A 21,334-nucleotide genomic window follows, 5' to 3' on the forward strand; every position below is an offset into this window, starting at 1 on the left:
CGAATGAACTCGCGTGTTTGGGTTGTAGCTCTACTAGTGTGGGAGATGTCCGGGCTGTGTACGAGGTGCTATGTGTGCCAGGGCAGAGTGCCCGCCGGGCAGCAGTGTCTGGAGCGGGAGGTGTTGGCTGCGAGGTGGTTGTTGCTCCACGCGAGGCTCAGACCATGCCCGTGACTGGTGCAGTCCGGCAGGGCACGGGGATGGGGCTGGGCTGCAGCGAAATGAGCTGCTGGGCTCCGATCATCCAAACTGAGAGCTTCCTCCCCCGCCTTAGAGAAGTCATTCGCATTTGCAAGTCAGCTTTGTGCTCAGTGCTGTGGAAATGTGAACCGATTTGCTGTTTTCCCTGAGGTCTTGCTTCTCGTGTGTGCATGCTGCTTCCTTTGTAACAAATTATTGGAGGGGGAAAAAAAGACCAAGTAATGCAAAATGTGAAGTCTCTGTTCAAGAGCTGTCAGCCTGGATGATGGTGCCTGTGCTTGCCTGTGCCTTGATTTTGCGAGCACCTCTCCCATTTGCCTGCAATAGCTTTTGGAAGCTTCTTGTGGAAAAAAGTATCTAGGACAAGTGTAAACTTGTAGCCTGTTTAACTCCTGTCAGAGCAAAACAGATCCAGTGTTTATCTCCTTGGAGAGTACTCCCAGATGCGCTTCTTCCAGCTAAGATGTTCTTAATGAAGTCTGACTGACTTCCCTCAGCCCATCCCGTTGACTTCCATCCATTCCTGAAGGTGCTTCTTGGGTGGGACAAGAGTTTGGCCTTGGAGGGTTGGGTGTGCTGGCCCCTTGTGCTGCCAGCTGGCCAAACTTACACCTTGCTGCTGCCTCTGCAACTCCCATTTGGAGAGGACTTGCCACATTCTGCTCTACACCAGTTCTCCTTTGCTTCCTGATGTTGTTGTAGGGGAGGAGGAAGGTGTCTCTTTGTTTTGTCTCTGTTTTCTGCTTCCTTATTGCTTGGATTCTGAGAAGCATCAGGGTATGGTGTTAAATACAGGTCATGAACTTGGGAGGGGTTTTGCTGTGAGATTTGTGGTGTTTGGGGCTAGTGCAGGTGTTTTGGAAAGAGCTGGCACTAGGAAAGCTGGCAGAGCCAAAATCTGAGGTGGGTTCCATGTGGTTGATGCTTCTGCTGTGCTGAGGTCACCTGAGCAGTTCTTCTAGGCTGAATTTCCTGTACAGTGGCTTCATGAGCTGGAATAGAAACTTTCTATATCTAGTGTCAGAACTCACCCAGTTAAGTCACATTTGGATGTGAAACCAACTTCTACCAAGCCTAAGGTGACTCTTTGCTGTGTTCTCCCTCCTGCTATGTATTTTATGATCTCTGGTGCTTAAACGCTCCACACTTGATCTCTTGGGCACCCTCTCCTTTCTGGATGGAGGAAATGTCTCACCCTCAGAGGAAGAGGCTCATGTAGCTGCTGAAACATGCTTTTGGTGTAACAGCAGGTGACTACCTGCTGAAAGAGACCTTGTGAGCACTGTTGAGCTCTGAGGGCTCAGGCATCCTGACATGCTCTGGCTTCCTGCTGGGCTGTGGGGAGAGCTGGGTGGCATTAACTCATATTGTATATACCCCACACACACCTTCTGTGGCCAACTGTGACTTTGCAGGCAAATAAACTGCTTCCAGGAGAAGACAGAAGGTCTGACCCACAGCACCATGATTTGGTACTTTCCATTTCCTGAGCCAGGCAAGGCTGGTACTGTGACCTCTCAGTGCTGTGGTGTGTGAGATCACAGCCGGAACCAGCCTGTAGTGACTCCTCACACGGTAACTTCTGGCTCTTGAAAATTACACCTGAAAGGTGACAGTGCAAACAAACAGAGCTTGTTGTGCCTTGCTAAACACAGGAGAAATCTTGGGTCATGGGGCAGCGTGGCTGGGGACACACCTTTTGGGATCATAAATGTTCCCACTTAGACTGGCGTCAGTGCTGACTGGCAATGAGGGCTGTTCAGGAGTGCATCAACTTCAGCTGACCTTGCAGCAGCATCACAAATACTCACTGCTCCTTGGTGACCTGCTGAGGAGCCACACTTCCTCCTGTGCCTGTGCCATGGTGAAGGACCTGCCCAGAAAACTTCTGAGCCTCAGGGGAGAGCCCTGATGGAAATGGAGAATTCCTAATCATTGTGCCTGGTTTGCTGGGTAAATCATCAAACGTGTGTGTACAAAGAATAATTAATCTTACAGGAAGCTTGTGCAGGGACAGCTGGAGAGGGAGTTAATTTGTGGGGAAGGAGGAGGGAAGCCACTTCATTCAGAGCGGGGCAGGCAGTCCTGGTTGCCAGCAGGAGCATGTGGGAACAAAGGCTTGTGCTGCCTGGAGATGCTGGAGCACTTTCCTCTCAACTCTGTGGCTTCCAGGGGCCATGTGGATTATTTTGGTCCCGCCTGCCGTTCAGTGAGGCTTCACTGAACAAGCGTAATGTTAAAATAACAGCCCTCTCTGCCAGGTCACCGAGAGTAAAGAAACAGCAAGTGCTTTCCGGAACAGATTTCAGCACTTTGCTATTCTCCACTCTGTTATTTGGCTGTCCAGGTTTATGCAGGGATGACTGGACTTTAAAATTACTCCCTAGAACTACAAAGCTCCAGACACAAGTACCTGTGTTTGTTCATGCTCTAGAAATACAGATACATAATTCCTGTTTCTGCACAGCAGAGAGACCATGAATCATAATTTTCTTGTCTGATCTTAAATGTAGTAAATAGTCTCACTTCTCATATGGGTAACAGAGAAAGCTGCTGGTGAAGGGGGATGAAGAGCAGGGCTCTGAAATTCTGGATCATGTGTCCAAACTAAAAGGTAACTTCTGTTCCCTGAAAGGGCAGTAGGGAGAAGTTTGGGTTTGGTGATTCTGACGTGTGCAACCTGTGCCCTTCCTGAGGGGAAGGGGTGACACCAAAGGACTCTGTTGGCCACGATTCTCCTACCACTTGACCTCTGGTACAGTGGAAAACATTGTTTCTGCAGGAAGGCTGTGGCTTGGGAAAGTGCTGGGGAAAAGGTGGATTCAGTCCCTGCACAGTGGTCTGGCTCTCTCCTGAGTCAGAAGTTTGCCTATAAAGGAGGATTGAAAATCCCTGTGCTGGCAGCATGGGTCACCTACTCACCATTGGGGCAGCAGGGACCCCATGGCTGGTCCCTGCATTGGGGTGAGAGCATGGTGCCTTCAGAGCAAGGCCTGGGGGTTTGGAGGGCAGGAGCAGCACCATCACTGTCCTTGGTGATCCTGGCAATGTCCTGTGAGGTCCTTGAGCTGTCTGGTGTCCACCAGCAGTGGTGGGTGCCAGGATGAGGCCAGGCTGGCACTGCTGCACAGGAATGCTCACGGATGGCTCTGCAGCATCACTCCCACAGGCTGGATGGCTCCTGCTGGAGGGAAGCTGGATTAACTTTCTTTTCTCATTGTGTGAAGAGAGACAGCAGGGAGCTGTGTGGCCAAGTCTGTCTGAGGCTGGGGAACAAAAGAGGGATTTTTGCTTTCCTGGCTGGCTTGCTGCTAGAGCTCCAACTCCTCTGGAGTCAATAACTAATCACGAGATGGGTTTGTGTCTCTTGTTGCTGCAGTGAGCCGCTCCCCCGCCCGCACACCACTTGTGCTCAGCTGAAAAACTGTTTGCTGCTTTCCTTGGCAAGGAGACATGCCATAGCCTCCCATCCCTTGTTTAACAAAATGGGAGGACAAGTGGAGTGGAGTTGTGTCTGTCTGATTTGCTTCCAAGTGTGACAAACGGGGTGTGAGTGCTTATCCCTTCCCTGGAGCAGTGCAGAGCTGTCAGAGATGGAGCTTGTCTTTCAGGGCTGGAGTCAGGTAGGCGGCAGGGAGGCTCCCTGGCTGGGAGGAAGAAGTCTCTGGGTTTCCATCCCTCTGGTCTTGAGGCTGCTCCCTATCCCTGGCTGTGTTGGGAGAGGAGGAGCAGCCAGGGAGGTGCATGGATGGGCGTGCTCCACTCCAAGCGTGTTGCAGAATACTCTGTGCTGCAAGTCATCCTCAGGGAAGAAGTAGGTGTGTAAAAGACACAGAGCTGTCACTTGACTTGGTGAAGTCTTGCTAGAGGCTCTCAGCAAGTAGGAAGGAGGATGGACATGTGGATCATGCTCTGCTGTCTGGAGAGAGGATGCTCAGGCCATTCCAAGAGAAGAAGGGGTGGTTGGTTTGTGTGCAGGGCTGCTGCACACCTGGCCTGTGCCAAAACACAGAGAAAGGTGCTCTGCCAGGCGTTGGGGAAGGTCTTCTCCTCCTCCTGCTCAGGGCAGCTACTCCTGAAATGGCCTGGCAAACATGTCAGGGGCTGGGCTTTGGTTTGGTGCCTCTTTTCTTGAGGGCTGATTGCTGAGATATCCAACAGCCTTTAGGCTACTGCTGTGACCTCTGGAGTCTGGCAACAGGAATTGCTGTGGAAGTTAATTGCCTTTTGTGCTGTTCTTAAAATTTGACACTCTTAAATCTCTCGTGGAGAAATGCAAAGTGCTTAGGAGAGGAGAAAATGAGCAAAGAACCAGACTGTTGCTAGTCAGCATATTTTTTGCCTCGTGCACAGTTGTGCCTGCATGTGCTCAGAGTCCCTGGGCTGTGTTCAGGATCCAAATCAGAAATGAAATGGATCCATACTACAAAGGTGTTCAGGTTTCTGTCTGCTTGTAATGGCTTTTAAACAGCAAATCCACATTCCCCACTCTCTCTGATGGCAAATTACAAGTAGGTGATGGGGTGCACAAGTCAGCTGGGACTGAGGTGTTTTGCTGTCCCTAAGTTTGTGGGTAGAGGCCTTTTACCACAATGTGGGTGCCTATTTGAATTGCATGGCTTGAGTAAATTATGACAGGTGTATTGGGACCTTGAGATGCTGGATGATGGCAGTGGAGAGCATACGGAGTGTCCTAAGCTAAGTATTGAATTGCTTTTGACCCCCTCGACAAGATGAGAGTGGCAAGCTAGTGCCAACCTGGAATTATTTAGAGACCTAGTTTAAAAACACCCCAATCTCTGAGCACCTTTATCGTCATTAAAAGCCAGAGTTTGTCAGATATCCATAGCAAAAGCTGTTTCCAAGAAGCATGAATCATTTCTGGAGCACTAATGCTTATGACTTCCACTCCTTTGTTCTTGCTGACGGCACTCTCCTCTCTGACAATCCTTCTGGCTCAGGCAGCTCAGACCAGAGGTAACAATGCTGCAGCAATTCACTGTTCATCCCTCCCAAACACACCCTCCTGAATCCCAGATATACCCTGCAATAAGAGTGGGATAAAACTGGCTTGGAAGACAACAGCTCAAGGGAGGAATGCTCATTGTATGGGTAGGAATTGCAGGCTTCTCGATGGGGAGTTCAGCAGGGGTTTGAATGTCAGAGCCAGAGCTTCAGTCAGGTCCCAGATGTTCCCTTCTGTCTGCTTGGATCTCTGAGGAGCCCAGCCTGACCATGAGAACTCTCTTACCAACTTGTAGCACTCCCAGCACAGCTAGGATTTGTTATGTATCTGGTGCTCTGGTGATAACAAGAACATAAGTCATCTTTCCAAACTGATGATCTTGCTATAAATAGAGAATCCAGCTGCTTGTGTTGAATGGCATCAAAGAAAATCATAGAAGCAGCTCTTATGCTTAGTGAAGTGGATTCTGGCTGTTTTCTCTGAAGATGCTGGGGTTGGGAGATTTCTTGACAACTGAGACGTGCAAAAGCAGTGCACGAGAGCTCAATGTGATGTGAGGAGTCTTCAGCAGGGAGCAGCTGAGGCTGGGATATCTCATCCCATGCTGGGATCTTCAGCAGGGAGCAGGTGAGGCTGGGATCTCTCATCCCATGCTGAGATCTTCAGCAGGGAGCAGGTGAGGCTGGGATCTCTCATCCCAGGCTGTGCCTTCCTGCCTCCCCAACAAGAACCTGCCTGTGCTGGTACCCAGCCAGGATGAGGAGGCACTAAATGCAGGCTTGCTTTACTGCTTGTAAGTAAGGCTTTTCTGGAAAAAGCCCTTGAAACCTCCCCTTCTAGGAGGAGGGGAGCTGGCTCCAGGCTTGTGCTTGGGAGCTGCAGCAGCACTAAGTCATTTGCAGGTGTTTCAGCAGTTCTGTGTGCTGAGTTGTGAGTTCAGTGCCTGGAGCAGCAGGAGGACAGACCCTGGTGTGGTTCCATGTGGTTGCTCCTGCCTCTTCTCCCTGTAAGTGGGCTCCAACCCCTCACACCAAAACTCCTGTTCCCAGGATGGCTGAGCAGCCCTGAGTGTGCTGGTTTGGTTTTTGTCCTGCTGCAGAGGCAGAGACTTGCTCAGGATGCCAAGCTGTGACAATGTGGGCTGTGCTGAGTCCTTGCAGCCCCAGGGGCATCCAGCCTGTGACAGATCTCCTGTCCCCCACGTGCTGGGCTGGCTTTGCATGTGCTCCTCATCTGGAGAGTGGGGCTGGGGAATTTGTGCCCAGGAGCATCGCTTGAGCCCCAGGAGGGGATGCAGAAGTGTCACCTCCTGATCTGCAGGGCTGTCTGTTGCTGAGGCCAGGAGAGCTGTGTCTGGCTGTGTGGTGGGTGGCAGTGAGGGTCTCCCAAGCTGAGCACCAGCCAACAGGACTTGTAGCCTTACCTCTTAGAAAAGAGTCTCAGAAGAAAGGAGCGTGACTCAGTCCCACAGCAGAGCCTGGCCCACAGGAGCCCTGGTATTACAGTAAGCCTGTTAAGCATGAATTTCCAGAAGTCTTTGAAACATTTATTTAGAAAGAGTCTGAAAAGGGAGTAGGCTCTGGTGAATCAACCTCTTTGTGGTGAGTAGGGAAACCTGATCAGTGGGCTGTTTATCTTCTGCAGTGCTTTTGGAGGGTGATGCTCCCGCGGCGGGGGCAGAGGGGCTGTCTGGGGAAAGACTCGCCAAACCTGCTCCAGGGTGTGGGAGAGTGGAGCAGGGCTGGCGGTGGTCGCACACAGAGGGGTGTTCCCAGGACACAGGTATGTTCCCAGGACATCAGAGAGCTCAGCCTCCCTTCTCCACAGGAAACGAAGCTTGTTCTGCCAGCGAGGTGGGAAAAGGTGCCAGGCTCTGCACTTGCTGGGAGAGAACAATTGAATTTGTTAATGAGTTTAAAGGGGCGTTTTCTTACAGCAGCATCCAGCACATCCCCCCTGGCATCTGCACTGCTCTGTGGTAGGTTGTGGTGGAGTTTCTTGCTCAGTTCTTCCTTTTTTAGACAGCCAAGTCGATTGTACCAGAATATCTTAACTCCTCTGGCCTAAAGTAGTGTTAAGTGCTGGGTGGAAACCTATTTCACTTTGGGCAAGCTATAAAAAAAAGAAATTCCTCACTTCTGTTTTAGCACTGCTCACCCTGAGGAAGGGTGGCTGTGGTCCCTGGCTGGCTGAAGTGCTGAGTGCTGGCAGGTCCTGGCATCCATCAGCATTCCTGTGAGCCAGGGTGAACTGCTGAATCTGTTCCACTTGTCTGGCTGCATGTTGGGCATCTGGGACTTGCATTCCCTTCTCACAGGGCTGCTCTAGAGGCCAGGTGCTGAAGATTAAGATACCCTGACTGCTTATGTATGTACAGCCTTGTTTTGCTTTGAAGAGCATAGCTTACTCATATTCAGGGCTCACACAATCCAGCTTATTATCCAAGTCCCCTGAGAAGGATGGAGTAAATTAAATAGACATTAAATTTATTAAAATAAATCTGTCCTGTGCAGGGGATCATGAGTAAAACTTTTCTGGACCCTGCTGAGATCCTAATTATGAGGTGTTCCTGTGCCAGGCTGGCAGCTGCAGGCCCTGCCTGGAGCTTGGTCCCATCCCAGTCCATCCCACCTGAGAGCAACAGAGGCTGCTTCCTCATGGATGGCATGAACAGAAGTGAGCCTCAAATGCGGTTCCAGGAGGAGGGCAGGCACTGCAGTCTCCAAACAGTTTCCCACTCTGAATTTCTGTCCAGAGTAGCAGAAAGGAAAGAAATTTTTTGAGATTAAAGTTGGCTTCACACCATGGAGCAGTTGAAGCTCCACAGGAAATGTTGCCTCCATCTCTCAGCCTTCTGCTCCTCTGCAGCTTTTCCCCTCCAGTTCTTGGAGGGATGGATGCTGGGAGAGGAGGAGGCTGTGAGTGCTGGCAGTGTGGCTCAGGTGGGTGGCTGGCATGGAGATATTCCTGGGGAGCTGAGATCTGCCTCTCTCTGCCAAGTAGTTTCTCTGTGCTGTTTGATCTGGCTGTTCTCAGCATGCAGGGGTGTCTGTGTGTGCCAGCCTGGCCTGGGAGGAAGAGGATGGTCCCTCAGCATGCTGGGGTGGGGCACAGTTGCTCTCCTTGTAGGAGTACCCAAGGAATGGCACTGCTGACCTCTGCCCTGCGTGTGGCAGCAGGCACTGTGTGGAGCAGCTCTGCTGCTCTGTGCCACCTGTTTAGGATGGGATGAAAGTTTGGGCTCCCAAAACTGGTCTGAGGCACTGCCAGGACATGTCCAAACTCTGCCCTGCCTGGCTGTTATGGTACAACCACCTCTGCCATTTTGGGCTCTCAAGCAGAGCAAATCTATTTCTCCCCAACTCTTCCCAGTCTGTGTGGCTCAGCACTGGGGCCTACATCAGTCTGAAGCTTAAAAAAAGTCCCCAGCTTGTCTTGCTTTTGCAAGAGGTAGTTTTGTAGAAAGGATTACCCCAGCATGCCCTTCCTGGAGCATGTTTGAGGAGCAGTGAGGTGATTGCAGCAGCAGTAGCATGATGGGGTCAGGATGAGGGGCTGGATGGGGTGAAGCCCCTGAGTGCAGGTGCTGTTTCATGCCTGTTGCTGAGGAGCTGCCTCTGGCAGATCCAAGGCACAGACTTTGTGGCACATGTTCATCCCCCTCCCACAGCCTGTGTGGCCTTGTTCACTGGTGAGTTTTCCCCCTGCAGCCCGACATGTGCAGAGCCAGGCTTGTTAAGTGTACACAGCTGAGGATTTCATTCCAGATGTTGGAGATGACCCCTTCCTCTGAGGGCAGCCAGCGTGCTGATAAAACACTGTGATGCTATAAATAAACCTGTCAGCTCCACAAGGGAGAAAAGCCTTTGGTTTGAGCAGGAGTTCTAAACAGGAGCCCAAGAGTTGGCTTTCTTGTCTCAGGATTTATGTTGACCCTTGGTTTTGGGGAGGAGCTGGAAAAGGTAGGTTTCCCTGTTGCTTTCAACCTGATGGAAAAAAAGGCTTGCAACAGGGGGAAGGACTGACCTGACTGAAAAAGGACTTAGACAAGATTTGTTCTCCTGCTTTTCTGCAGCTACACACCTGCCCAGCCTCCCTTTGGAGGCTTCTGCATTGCTGGAATGAGGACATCCTTGTGTGTCCATACTACCTGCCCCTCCTCGTGCTGGACTCTGGCTAAAATAATTCATGCACAGCTGAAATAATGACTGTGGGTCACTTTGCCCCAGTGGCAGAGCTGTCACACCCCTGGGGTTGCTATGGGTGGAGTTTTTCCAGGCTGTCTTGAGGAGCTGCTTCAGCCTTCCTGCAGTGTGGGGCTGCTTTTTGAGGGCTTCCTGCAGGTTGGGTGGCACACCCAGCTGGGTCCTCCTGCCTCAGCCTGGCAGTGGACAGGAACAACTCTGTTGCCACAGCCAGGGCAACAGGCGCTGCTGGCTCTTGGGATGGCATTGCTGAGCTTGGATTTGCAGGGCTGGCTCTGCTGCCCTGGAAATCAGCACACTGAAATGTCAGGGAGGGAGGGACTGTCCCTTGCATTGCTGGGAGGGGTTTGGCTGGTCCAGCTGCTTGCAAGGGGCTGAGGGCAAGTGCCAGCCTGGGAAAGGAATGGCTGAGCAGCAGAGCTTGCTCTTGCTCCTGGGGGCTAAATGATGCTAAAATCTGTGCCACTGCAGAGGGGCTGCAGCTGAGTTTGTGCATGGCAGGAGCATTGCCATGGGCAGCAGCATGGGGACAGAGAGGGGTCAGACATAGCAACCACTCAGAACTTCACTGGGAGCCTGTCTGAGAGCAGAGGGCTGTGCTGGGTATGAGCTTGTGATGACTGCCAGGCTGTGGGAGGTGGGATGTCCCCCAGGGTCACAGGGAGCAGCAGCCAAGTCCTCCAGGAGCTGGAGGCTGCTGGTGCTGTGGGAGATGCTGCTCCCTGTGCATCAGATCCAGACAAGTCTTCTCCCAGGGCCTGGCTACAGGCTTGGATTTGAATTGAGATGGAAAGCACAGACAACTCTTCTAGACAACTCCTTCCATGTTAGAGGCCAGATCCTGTGCTGGGCTCTTGTGAAGGAAGAAGATAAAAACCTCCCCAGACAATCCTTAACCTTGTGCCAAACCCACTGCTGCCTCCAGCACTTGTAAGCTCTGCTCTTGCCTCACTGCCTTGTGAAATGCTCAAGTCTATTTGTGTCTCCAGAACTGGATGGACCCAGAAGGATGGGGACAGCTGAGATTTAATTAGGAGCTGTTGGTTTAATTAGCAGTGTTTCAATATATTCATACACGAGGGAGTTGTGTATCTCGTGAGTTTCCTGCTCTGCCCTTTCTGTCAGAAGCTGTATGGGTGTGTTTCTGTGTAAAGGCCATCAGCAGAAAAACCTCATCTGCCCCTCTTGGTGTCCACTTTTCATGGAACTTCTCTAGGAATTACCCAGTCTCTACAAACTGAGAGTGACTTGCTCTGCCTGTCGGTCTTGTTCTCTCCTAGGCTTTCCATTTTCCCAGTGCTTTGCTGGCAGTGTGGGGAACCTCAAACCCCCCATCTTCACACAGATGCAGGGCTGGAGGATCTCAGGGTGTACCCAAACTTGTGATCTTTGCTGAACCCAGAGGTGTCACTTCAAGGTGGAGCTGTGTTGAGGTGACCTCCTGGTGCCCATCCTGTGACAGCCCATCCTTCTGTCACAAACAGGTCCCTACTACCATGCTTTGGGGAGGGGTTGGGGTTCAGGGGGACTCTTCACCCTCTTCTCCCAAGGCTGCTTCTAGCCCCTGGGATAGAAAATGGCTCATTCCCAGCTCATGGATCCTCTGAGACCCTGCAGTTCTGGAGAGTCCCTGACACTTTGAGAGAATCAGTTAAAATGTGGTGATTCACTGCCTGCCATGGCTCTGATGGAGAGGGGTGAGGGAAAGGGGCTCTGGCTTCCCATGGGTGGTTTCCATGAAATGAAGACTTGTTTGATGCAGACTCGCTTGGCTCCCACAATTCCCACAGCACTTTCTCCTTCTCTGCTCCCTTGTTAGCTGCATCCAGGCACGCACAAGTTTCCCAAAGGCTATCTCAGTCCCTGGGTGTGCCCTGATTCCGTCACTAAAGCATGCCCTGGTCCCTTGTGCTGTGTGGGGTCACACAGTGGCTCTGCCATCCATCCCATCCCATGTGTGCAGGGCAGGGCCCCTCCTTCCCTGCAGCAGGGACGGCTGGAGCCTCTGGGTTCAGCAGCCATGGCTGAGGCCACGTGGTGACCCGGGCAAGCTTCAGCTGGCAGAATGCCAGGGCTGTTTGTAAGTGCCATTTCAGAGCTCGGTTGCCAGCTCTTCATCCGTCCTTGCAGAGGAAGGGAAATGATGGGAGAGTTTGTTTGTCCTGCCTGAGCTGCTGCCAACTGCACCAGCCACCACCCCCAGCTGTGTCAGGTTGTGTCAGGGGCAGGCTCAGGAAAAGTTCTTTCCCCAGAGGGTGCTGGCACTGCCCAGGCTCCCCAGGGAATGGGCACGGCCCCGAGGCTGCCAGAGCTCCAGGAGCGTTTGGACAGCGCTGCCAGGGATGGACAGGCTGGGATTGTTGGGGGGGCTGGGCAGGGACAGGGGCTCACTGATCCTGGTGGGACCCTCCACCTCAGGGTATTCAGTGATTCTGTGAAGTTGTTCTGCCACTTCTGCCCAGCCTAGGAAACCCAAAGTGACCGAGGCAGCAGCCTCTTCCCTCCCCTCTGCCCATACCTGTTGTGGCAGGTGTGTGGCATAGGTGGGACTTGAAGTCAGAGGCGTCTGCTTGGACTGGGGCTGATTGCAGGGTGACCACTGAGCCTCTGCTTGCTCAGCGAGTGGCTGGATTTTGGGAGCAGGGATGTGCACACACAGCCTGCCCCTGGCAGAGGAGGGGATGTGTGTGCTGCGCTTTCCTCACACCCGAGGTGCCACGCCAGCCTCCCCCGAGGAGGGCAATTCACTGGGTCAGGAGAAAAAGCAGTTTGAAATCTACGGTTGCTCTCCTTAAATCACCTTGGAAGAAGGCAGACGTGCCCAGCTCCTGGCATCTCTATTTTTACTTTGTGCAGAGATGGATATGGCTGAGCTGTCTCCTTTTATTTCCAGCATTTGGCGCGTGCTGCAGCGCGTTGCTAAAGATGTGTCTGGCTGGATGCGGAGCTGCCCGCTGAGTCCCCGAGGGACTGCAGGGGTGAAGGGCTCTTGTCTTCTGCACGGCTTCATCATTCATTTCTTCTCTTTGCCTCCCCCTTCCACTCCCCTTACACTTTTTGGAGTTTTTTTTCCCCTCTGTATTTATGCAAATCAGCCTGGGTAAACAGAGAGCAGGAGGGAGGTGACTTGGGCCACTGGTAGCACTGGATTCCAGAGGCATTTTTAATGGGTTTCTAATAACTGGAACTGGCCTATTCTGATGCAGAAACTATTCTTATTTCCTCTGTTGACAGCTTGGCAGTTCCAAGATTTCCTTGGAAAGGCTCAGATTGTGCATTTTGCTTCTGACAGGCAGGCTGACAAGCTTTGTGCTCAGGTGGCTCTGTTGCAGCAGCTGGGATGGTGCTAGTTTTGCCAGGTCTGTCCTGACAATGCTGTTTTTAGGTTCCTGCTGCCCCCAGAGCTATGTGCCTGAGCTGTGCATGTCACACATCCCTGTTCCTCCTCCTGCTTGTGGGCAGGAGCCTGTACAAGAGAGAGCCAGGCAAGTCCCCAGTATCTCCCTCTGCCCATGGCATGCTCATGGAGAGGTTGATTTTATGGTTCACTGTTCCAAAACCTGGTTAGGAGTGAGGTGAATGGTTTGATGTGTTGAACCAGGCACCTCTGAAACCTCCCAAATAACCTGGCCCTGTATCTGCCAGTTTTTCCTGTTTTGGGGATTAAACTGGGGGGTTCTCTGACTGTCCTGGACCTGCTGCCCCCAGCATCACCCACCCTGCAGGAGCCTGGGGATCTGCTGGCTCCTCCAGGAGCCTGAGGTGGGATATGCAATCCCTGTGTCCAGCCACACTGTCAGCTGTGGGGCAGTAGCTCAGAGCTATTGTTTCCCCCATTTTTCCCCAATGAGGTGGAGGGGAGCTCATGTGTCTGGAGCAGGTTGGAGAAGATGCTCCATAACAAATTTCTGCTCCAAGGCTTGTCCTAAGTGTAGTGACTTGGTGTGTCTGGTGAGGGGACACTGGGAACTTTGGGGAGCATAGAGGGAAGGGGAGAGTGAAATTCCTTCAAACCTTTCATCTTGAAATGCTGCTTTCTGTTGCTTGGGTGTGGAATGGCAACCCCAGGGTGTGTGATGGTCAGGGAGTGTGGCTGGAGAGGGGTTGGTGGGGCTGAAGGACTGAATCCCTTGTAGCCCCAGAGCAATCCCTCCAGGGACTGTCCCTCTTCTCTAGGCACAGGCTGGCTGTGACTGTGTCAGTTTGGGATGTCAGTGGTTAATTGGGAAGCCTTGGAGAAGACAGCTCCTGTGCAGGAAAACTTAGCAAGCTGTAGAGGGATTTTTGAAATGGTGTGACTTTAGCCCTAGTGCTTGTCCATGGCAGCAGTGACCCAGCCACAGGCTGGCTCTGAGTGTCAGACTGCAAACCCACTGCCTTTGCTTGCTGAGCCTGTGTGCTGTGGGAAGGGAGCTGGGCCACAGTGTGTGTTCTGAGCATTCCCTGGAACAGGAGAGCCTCCACACCCCAGTGCAGCATCGGGCTGGAATCACAGTCTGTCAGCCCCTTATCTGGGCATTGAACAGATGGTGGTGATCTATAAACTCCTGTGGTGCAGGGAGGCTGAGAGGGAGCCTGCTCAGGGGCTGGTGCTCCTGGAGCACGTGGATGTTCTCCTGGTTTTGGTTGGGCTTTTCTTGCTCTCACCTCCTGTAAGAAAAGCAGGAGAGTCTTGGTTTGACTGGTTCCATCTGTGTTATGTGGGCTAATTCAGAGTGGGGCAGGCTTGCTGTGAGCCCAGAGATGTGGCAGTATGTCAGAGGTGGGAGCATGGCACCAGTGTGTAGATACACGGGACACCACCCTGCTAAAACCTTTCCTGCTCCTGATGCTGAGGCCCCTCTGTGGCTTTGGCTCTGCCATCTGGCAAAAGAGAGTATTGGATGTCAGCTGGGGATGTGTGGAGGGCTCACCTTGGGAGGGCACCTGTGTCTGCTCAGCTGTGCTCTGTGCTGTGCTGGGGGAGTTCCCATCCCAGGCCATGCTGTCCTTTCCCTGCCTTGGAAATGCTGAAGCACATTACAGACACAAGCAAGCCAGAGATGTGTCAGCCTTGCTGCTCTGTTGATGTTTGGTTAATGAGAGTTGGCATCTGGAGCTGCTTATGCTTTGTCCTTGGATGTTGAACAGCACTTGGACTGCAAGGGGCTCTTCATCTCACGGTCATGACCAGCTGGGAGGGAATGGCAGGAGATCTGCTGGGGGAGGCTGTTCTTCCTTGTGGGATTTCAGACTTTAAGCCCTGAGGAGCTCATTCCACCTGACTGCTGTGACTGGAGTAGAGCAGTGTGTTGCCCCTGCAGAGTGGGCTGGATTTGGGGTTCTTTCCACCCTGTCTCAGGTCAGCGTGGGGAACAAGGTGACATTGGCCAGGTGGTCTGGAGAGCTGTTTGAGGTGTTGCAAGCAGCAATATCTCACAGCCCTCAGTGTTTGGGTAAGTGGGTGGAGGTGTTGATGTCAACAGGGCTGAGAACACTTGTGGAGGGCAGGGAGAGAGCTGCTAAGCCAAGGCAGACTGGCCACCTGCTTCCCAGGGAGATTCTTCCTGTGGGTGCAGCTGGAATATGAGGGAGCAGATGGGTCAAACAGGCAGAGTCTGTCTGGTGGATCCTGTCACCTTTGCCAGCAGAACTATTCACCTGGCAAATGGGGTTAGGGAGGTCTGTGGGCTCCAGTTAAACTCTTGCAAAACCTGATGGGATTCAGGTGGGAGATGTTGAGGCTTGGACAGCCCTTAAGGCTCTGTTTGTGCCACGATAGGTCTGTCTGTGTCCTCCCTGTGTGGGGGCAGCAATGCAGATCATCTCTTGCTGTGCAACAAGGCCAGCCTGTCACATTTGTCTGTCTCTGTGGTCCAGTGTCGACATCAGAATCTCATTTCAACCTGCAGAGTATTGGCCAAGACTAGCTGAAAATGTCTGTGGGGAGCTCCTCTGAGAGCCACGTAGCTCTCCTGAGCCACGCTGCAGGCTGAGCTCTTGGGGTGACTTTCTCCAGGCAAGGCACAAACATAGCTCAAATTACTGTCCTTGCTTTTGGGAGGGTCAGATGGCACCTCTGATGCTTCCAGACCTTCCTGTGTGGCTTTGCTGAGCCCTGTGTCTCCAGCAGAGGAGGAAGCCACTCCCTTAGAACTGGTTTCTGGCTGGGAAGTGACATTTTGGAGGTCCTGATGTAGGACAAGTGTTAATGGGAAAAGTGCTTTTGCTGCAAGCCACTGAAGCTGAGACTGACCCCAGGAGCTGGGAATGTCCTCTGAGGGTGACAGGGCTGTGAATTCAAGCAGCAGAGAGCTTGTCCAGGCTGCACTGGGGGTTCCAGCTCTCTGCTGCTGCTTCAGACAGGGCTGTTTGAACCCCTTACTCAGCTGGTTAATGAGCTTGTGCCAAACGTGTCTCTCCTCCCAGGCATGGTGAGACCTTGCTGGGATGCCTGGCTCCCTGTGGGGTGGGAGGCAGCAGAGTCCTTGGTGCTCATCCCTGTCTGGACAGTGACACCCAAGGCTTCTGCTCTCAACTAGAGTGCCAAGGCTGGTGCATGTTTTGGGAGGGAACACTGCTTCATTTGGGAGAGAGGTTTACCTGTCAGGGAGCTGCCATCACTGTTGCTAAGGGCTTCCACAGTCCAAGGAAACCACCTTGAGAATTTCAAAGCTGATAATATCTGGGAATAGCACTGGGGTAGCAGGGACTGCTGGAAAACATACTTTTGGAATGAAAGCATGACCTGATTCCTCTGCTCCATTTCCCCCGCCCTGTGTGTTTTCATGCTCCTGCACAGTACAATATCTGAAACAAGTCTGAACCTGAGGTTTTGCTTTCTCCCAGTGCTGACATGTGTCCTGTCTCTCCACAGCCATCAAGGTGAGCTGCATTGGATCCTGTGGGGTGTCCAACAAGATCAATGACACAGCATGGACTGTGGAGGAGCAGTATTTCAACAGCACGCTGTCCCTGGCAGATAAAGGTACGATCCACAAAGGCCTGGGGCAGATCTGTGGTTTGGAGAAGCTTTACAGAAATGCATCACCAAGAGTTCAGCATCTCCTCGATGTGAAATACCCCTCACAGGCTGTCTTGGCCTGGGCACAGAGGATGAGAGCCAGGATTAGAGACTACAAGAGCTTAGCAGGAGCTGAGCAGGGAAGGATCCTGGGCAGAACTTGGCAGCCACCCTGCAAACACTGCCTCTGGCCCTGGCCTGCCTGAAGCAGAGCTGTCACAGGGACTGCTCCTGATTCAAGGCTCTGTGGATTCACCCTGCTCTGCTCTGTGTTTGTGGTGATCACAAAACACTTATCAAAGCTGGTCAGCAGAAGCCAGTGGTTTGCTCTGAAAGGGATGTGGAGGTGTCTCTTGTGCTCCAGGAGAAGTGCTGGGAGTGTGGCAGGATCAGCCTAGGACAGTTACCCCTGATCCCAGTGAGATGGACAGAGATAGCAATGGGCTTGTATTGTCTTGTGGGTAAAGTGACACCAGCAGCCTCTGGGGGATCTGGGCCTGAATGAATGCTGTCTTTCTGCTATTAAATAGGTCAGCCTTACCACAAATAATTCATGCTGTGTCCTGGCTCCTGTTGAAATCAAGATGTGCCAGTATTCACCTGGTGAAGGCAGTGGCTGTAACAGGAACATGGCAAAAGCCCAGGGTAGCAGGAGCTCAGCTCTCTGATGCTGTTTTATCTAATAACAGGAAATGGGTAAAACTAACATGGCAGTTTCTGCTAGCTCAGCAACTTTCCAAGCAGAGCTTTCAGCGTTGAAGGGAGACTGAGCTCATCCTCACAGCAGCTTGGTGAGAGTGCTGCTCTCAGGTCCCTGCCAAGGGAGACCGTTGGCTGCTGGCTCTTGGCTCACAGCCTGGGGGCTGCAGTCAGAGATAAACTGCCTGGGAGGGCAATGGGAAACATTCCTGCCCGATTCTGGATGTGCTGAGCACAGAGAGCCCAGCTGTGGATGTTGGTTTTCTGGGATCCAGAGTCCTGCATACAGCAATGCAGTGCTTCTGTCACCCACTGGTATCACAGGCTCTGCCTTGAGAGGGTGCCTGGGGCTGGCAGCAAGGCTGGGCTGCTGGCTCTGCCCTGGAGCTGGTCACAGAGCCACCAGCCTGGCCTGTGAGTGGGACTGAATGGGCCAGCTGATGTCTCCCAGAGCTGCCACAGCTGCAGGCAGGTGAGGCAAAGAACAGCAGTGTATGTCTTGCCTTCAGTGTAGGGAATTGAAGGGAAAATCTGTCCCTGTGGAGTTGTGTGATCTGAAACTAAGGTGTGTTGTGGCATTGTTCCTGTCCTGCCTTGCAGACCTGCAGTGAGATGATGAGGAAAGCCCTGCCCAGGTATCAGCAGTTGGTGTGGAGCAGTGTGCTGGTACAGTCACTGACCTCTGCTCTTCAGCTTTTTGTGTCCACAAAGTTGTGTGGACCCAACTGCTGGGAGCTCTCAGCCCAATTCCCAGCTGCAGGGAAGCAGAGAGAGAGAGGATGAGCAGTCCCTGTGTGTGTGGGATTGCAGCCAAGGGGGATTTGCCCCTCATGCTCAGGAATTATTGTCCTGAACTTGCAGGTTTATCCCATGTCTGCATTCAGACAGGACAGCTGGAGGAGAGGATGGAGAGGAGAGCAATGGGATGGAGATGGAAGGGACAGTGTCAATGCTGCCTTTGGATCTGAGTCCACCAACAGAGATGGCTTTGAAGCTGACCCTTGCATTTGCTGTGCTGGCTTGCAGGGACATGGAACAAAAGCCCTGGGGGCTGGCACTGCTCCAGCCTGCAGCACAGGGACAGAGAGAGCTGTCTGCTGTCACAGCCCTCCCTGTCACATTGATGCGTGTCTGGGCTGCAGAGCAGAGGGAGCTGGGCTGCTCTTCCTTGTCCCTGCCTCTGTCTGTCTGTCTGTCTGCCTCCTCCCAGGGGCTGCTGGCAGCACTGCTGGCAGTGTCCTGGCCCAGCTCAGCCCTGCAGTGAGGTGGTGGCAGGGCTGTGCTGGGGGAGCCCTGTGATGGCCCTGTGCAGGCAGAGCCTCGGCACTGACTCAGCCGTGGCATTTTTAGGCTTTCCAGGAATAGCTCTCAGCTGTCCTGGCCTTTCCTGAAGAGAGCATGAAGGAGCTGCAGGCAGACTGAGTGTCCCATGTGGGTGTTCCCTGGGTGCCTCCTTGCAGGGAGGGGAAACTGAGGCAGGCTGGACTGCTGGCTCTTGGAGCATGGGGTGGTGAGGTCACTGATAGTGATGACAGGAGCCCAGGGTGAGGGTCAGTTAAGGGAAGGATTTCCAAGCAAGGACTCCTAAAGGAGCATGAGGCCAGCTCAGCTGCTGGCCCACACTGCCAGCACACAGCTCCTTCCCTGGCCAGCACCAGCAGCCACCCATGACAGAGCACCATGAGCACAGGTTACTGTGGTGGCATCTGCTATGGTCCTGCAGATGCATAAAAGCCATGCAAAAGCCCTGCAGGGTGAATCCCTGATGGTTATTCCTGGTGAGGGTGTGCCCACCTCACCTTCTACCAAAAAAGCAAACAGCAGGAGGGAGGGCAGGGCTGTGGGAGGCCTGGGGTCAGGTGGAGCGGCTCCCTTCCTGCCATGGCCCTGGAGGCCTTATCCACATAGGGGATGTCACTGCCGGAGCATGAGTTGAGGAAGGGGAGGAATTTGCTTCTGCCTCAGAGGACTCTTCTGTTCCTGCCTGCCCCCCACTACAGCAATGCTGTAACCTCTTGTTTCTGAGCAAGGGCATTAAAAAAAAAAGTGAGGAGGAGCAGCATGTCCCTACTGGGGGAACTGGCAGCCAGGCTGTGCCCTGAGGCAGGGGGTGATTCCAGGCTGTCCTCTGACACCATCCCCAGCTCTCTTGAAGGGGCTCATCCAGTCTGATGGCACTGGCTTGGATTGAGGAAAGATCCCAGGTGTCCCCAAGGCCACACAGAGAACAGAGCTCTGTCTTGCCCATCCCTGGTGAGTGGCTCAGCTGCAGTGGTGCCACTGCTGTGCTGGTACCTGTGGAGGTGGTGCAGGGAGACAGGCTCAGCCTGAAAAACACCCTGCCTCGCTCTGTGCCTTCCCACATCCTGAGCAGTAGCTTGAAAAAACACCGATCTGTGCTCTTTGAGGACACATGGGGGGAAGGGGAGAGCAGGTTTGCAAAACTGTTGAGGCTCAGATTGCTCTTTAAGCCTCTAAGAGTGACTCCACACTTCTCCTCCCACACACCTTTGCATTGAAATTAGTGAGGGGGCAGCTCGTCCTCCATGACATCGGTATTGCACACTGCTTTGTGTTTTCTCTTAAGGCTCTAACATTGCATGGAAAAGGAGGCAGGCCCTGAAATAACCCAGATGCCCATTTTTGCACTTATTTAAGGCACTTTCCTTTCTCTCCCCACCTTGGAACAGGGTGTAGAGGACCCGACCTGTGCCACTGGAGCAGGTTGGTGAGTGCTGCTGCAGAGGACCCTGCTCCCCTCAGGGCTTGTCCCCACTCAAGCAGGGCATCCTCTGTGCTCTGGAAAAGCCTCTCCAAGGGGCTGGGCAGGAGCTGGAGGCAGCAGGGGATTGTGCTCTAGCCTTGGCAGTCACACACAGGCCAGGGTTTAATGAACTCAGGCTCTTTACATAAAAGCTGCTGGGAAGTGTGGAGCGTGCCAGCTGCTCCAGAGCCTCTGGCTGCTCTGTTTGCTGGAGAGGCTGCTGTGCTGCAGAGGTCACTCAGCTCAGCCAGGCCTCCCAGGGGGTCATTACTTGCCTTCTGGAGGGGAGGCTAAGAGGGTATTTGCTTTTCCCACTTGGACTTTGCTTGCTGGTGTTGGTTTTTCCTTTTGCAAAGAAATGCAAGTGGGGTGAGGGCTGCTGGGTTTCTGTAGGTGTCAGCAGTGCAGGGGATCAAGTGGCAGCGAGCACAGAATGGCACTGCTTGTACCCACTGCTCTGGGACACAGAGATGCTTCTCTTGATCCAATATAATGGAGTGATTCAGCTCTGCAGAGCCTCTTGCTCCTCTCCCCCTCCCTGCTGTGGCTCTGCCGTTGTTCAGCTGGAGGGGAGCAGGTCCCTCATGTGCCTGTACCCCATGGGGCTGTCCCTGCCCTGCACCTCCAGCTGCACACACAGCTCTTGCCCTGTGGAAGGCTTGTGCATGCAGAGGTTGCCTTTTGGTTTTTTTCGTTCCCTCCTTGTACCTGAGTTGAACTCGTGCAGGGAGCTGGCTGTAATTTCCAGCTGACCTTTCTTTTGGCAGCTTGTTAGTTAGCTTGAAGGCACTGCAGGGATTTCCTGGCAGATCCACACGCTTCCTCTGCTGGCAAATTTCTTGCACAAAGAGCTAAAGAGGGGCAGCTGTGCATCACCTCTTCCCTGGGGCAGTTCTCTACTGGCCTGGCACAACACCTTCATAGCCAGCAGTTGGCACAGGGTAACAATCCTGGCTCCCAGCTGAATTTAAAAATCTTGCTGACCTGACTAAGCAGAATTGTGAGCCTTGTGCAGCTTGTTCTGTGTGTGCAGGAGGTCTCAGAGCAGCAAGTTGCTCCTGGACAGCCCCTGCCCAGGTGAGAGCAGCAGGGTGTCCATGGGCAGTGGTGTGCCTCTAAGGATGTGCTGGTGCCAGCTGCTGGCCACACTGTGCTGCTGGGCTCAGGAGCTGCACGTTCAGCTCAGGAAAACACTCTGAGGGATCTTCAGTTGCCTTGGGTCACAGCTGCTTCCTCAGCACTTCCCAATTTCTTGCCTCAGTAGACCAGTTAATCCTCTGGGTTTTTTTGCAGCATTGCCATACTGCCAGATCCTGCTAATTCATTGAGAATGTCTCTGGAAACTGCTGACACAGAGGTTTATGAGCAGTGGAGCCCTTGCCTCAGTGCTGGGCACTCTGCTGCACCTCCTGTGTTACAGAAAGGTTTATCTCAGCAGCATTACCCGTGTGGAGTGCTGGAGGTTGTTCCTGCTGTGTGTCTGTGTGTTTGCAGAG

The 21,334-nt window shown here is 53.1% G+C and overlaps 1 protein-coding gene across 1 annotated transcript in view; it reads left to right on the top strand.

Annotated features, from left to right (window-relative positions):
- The window catches only part of ARRDC1 (arrestin domain containing 1), a 37,382-nt gene that overhangs the window by 811 nt on the left and 15,237 nt on the right, over window positions 1-21,334 (top strand). The window contains exon 2 of the mRNA XM_033077791.1: window positions 16,229-16,339. Within this exon, the coding sequence (XP_032933682.1) occupies window positions 16,229-16,339 (111 nt within the window). The remainder of the gene's footprint in view (window positions 1-16,228; window positions 16,340-21,334) is intronic.

The sequence above is a fragment of the Catharus ustulatus genome, chromosome 21 (genome assembly GCF_009819885.2).
Source record: "Catharus ustulatus isolate bCatUst1 chromosome 21, bCatUst1.pri.v2, whole genome shotgun sequence".
NCBI classification, from domain to species: domain Eukaryota; kingdom Metazoa; phylum Chordata; class Aves; order Passeriformes; family Turdidae; genus Catharus; species Catharus ustulatus.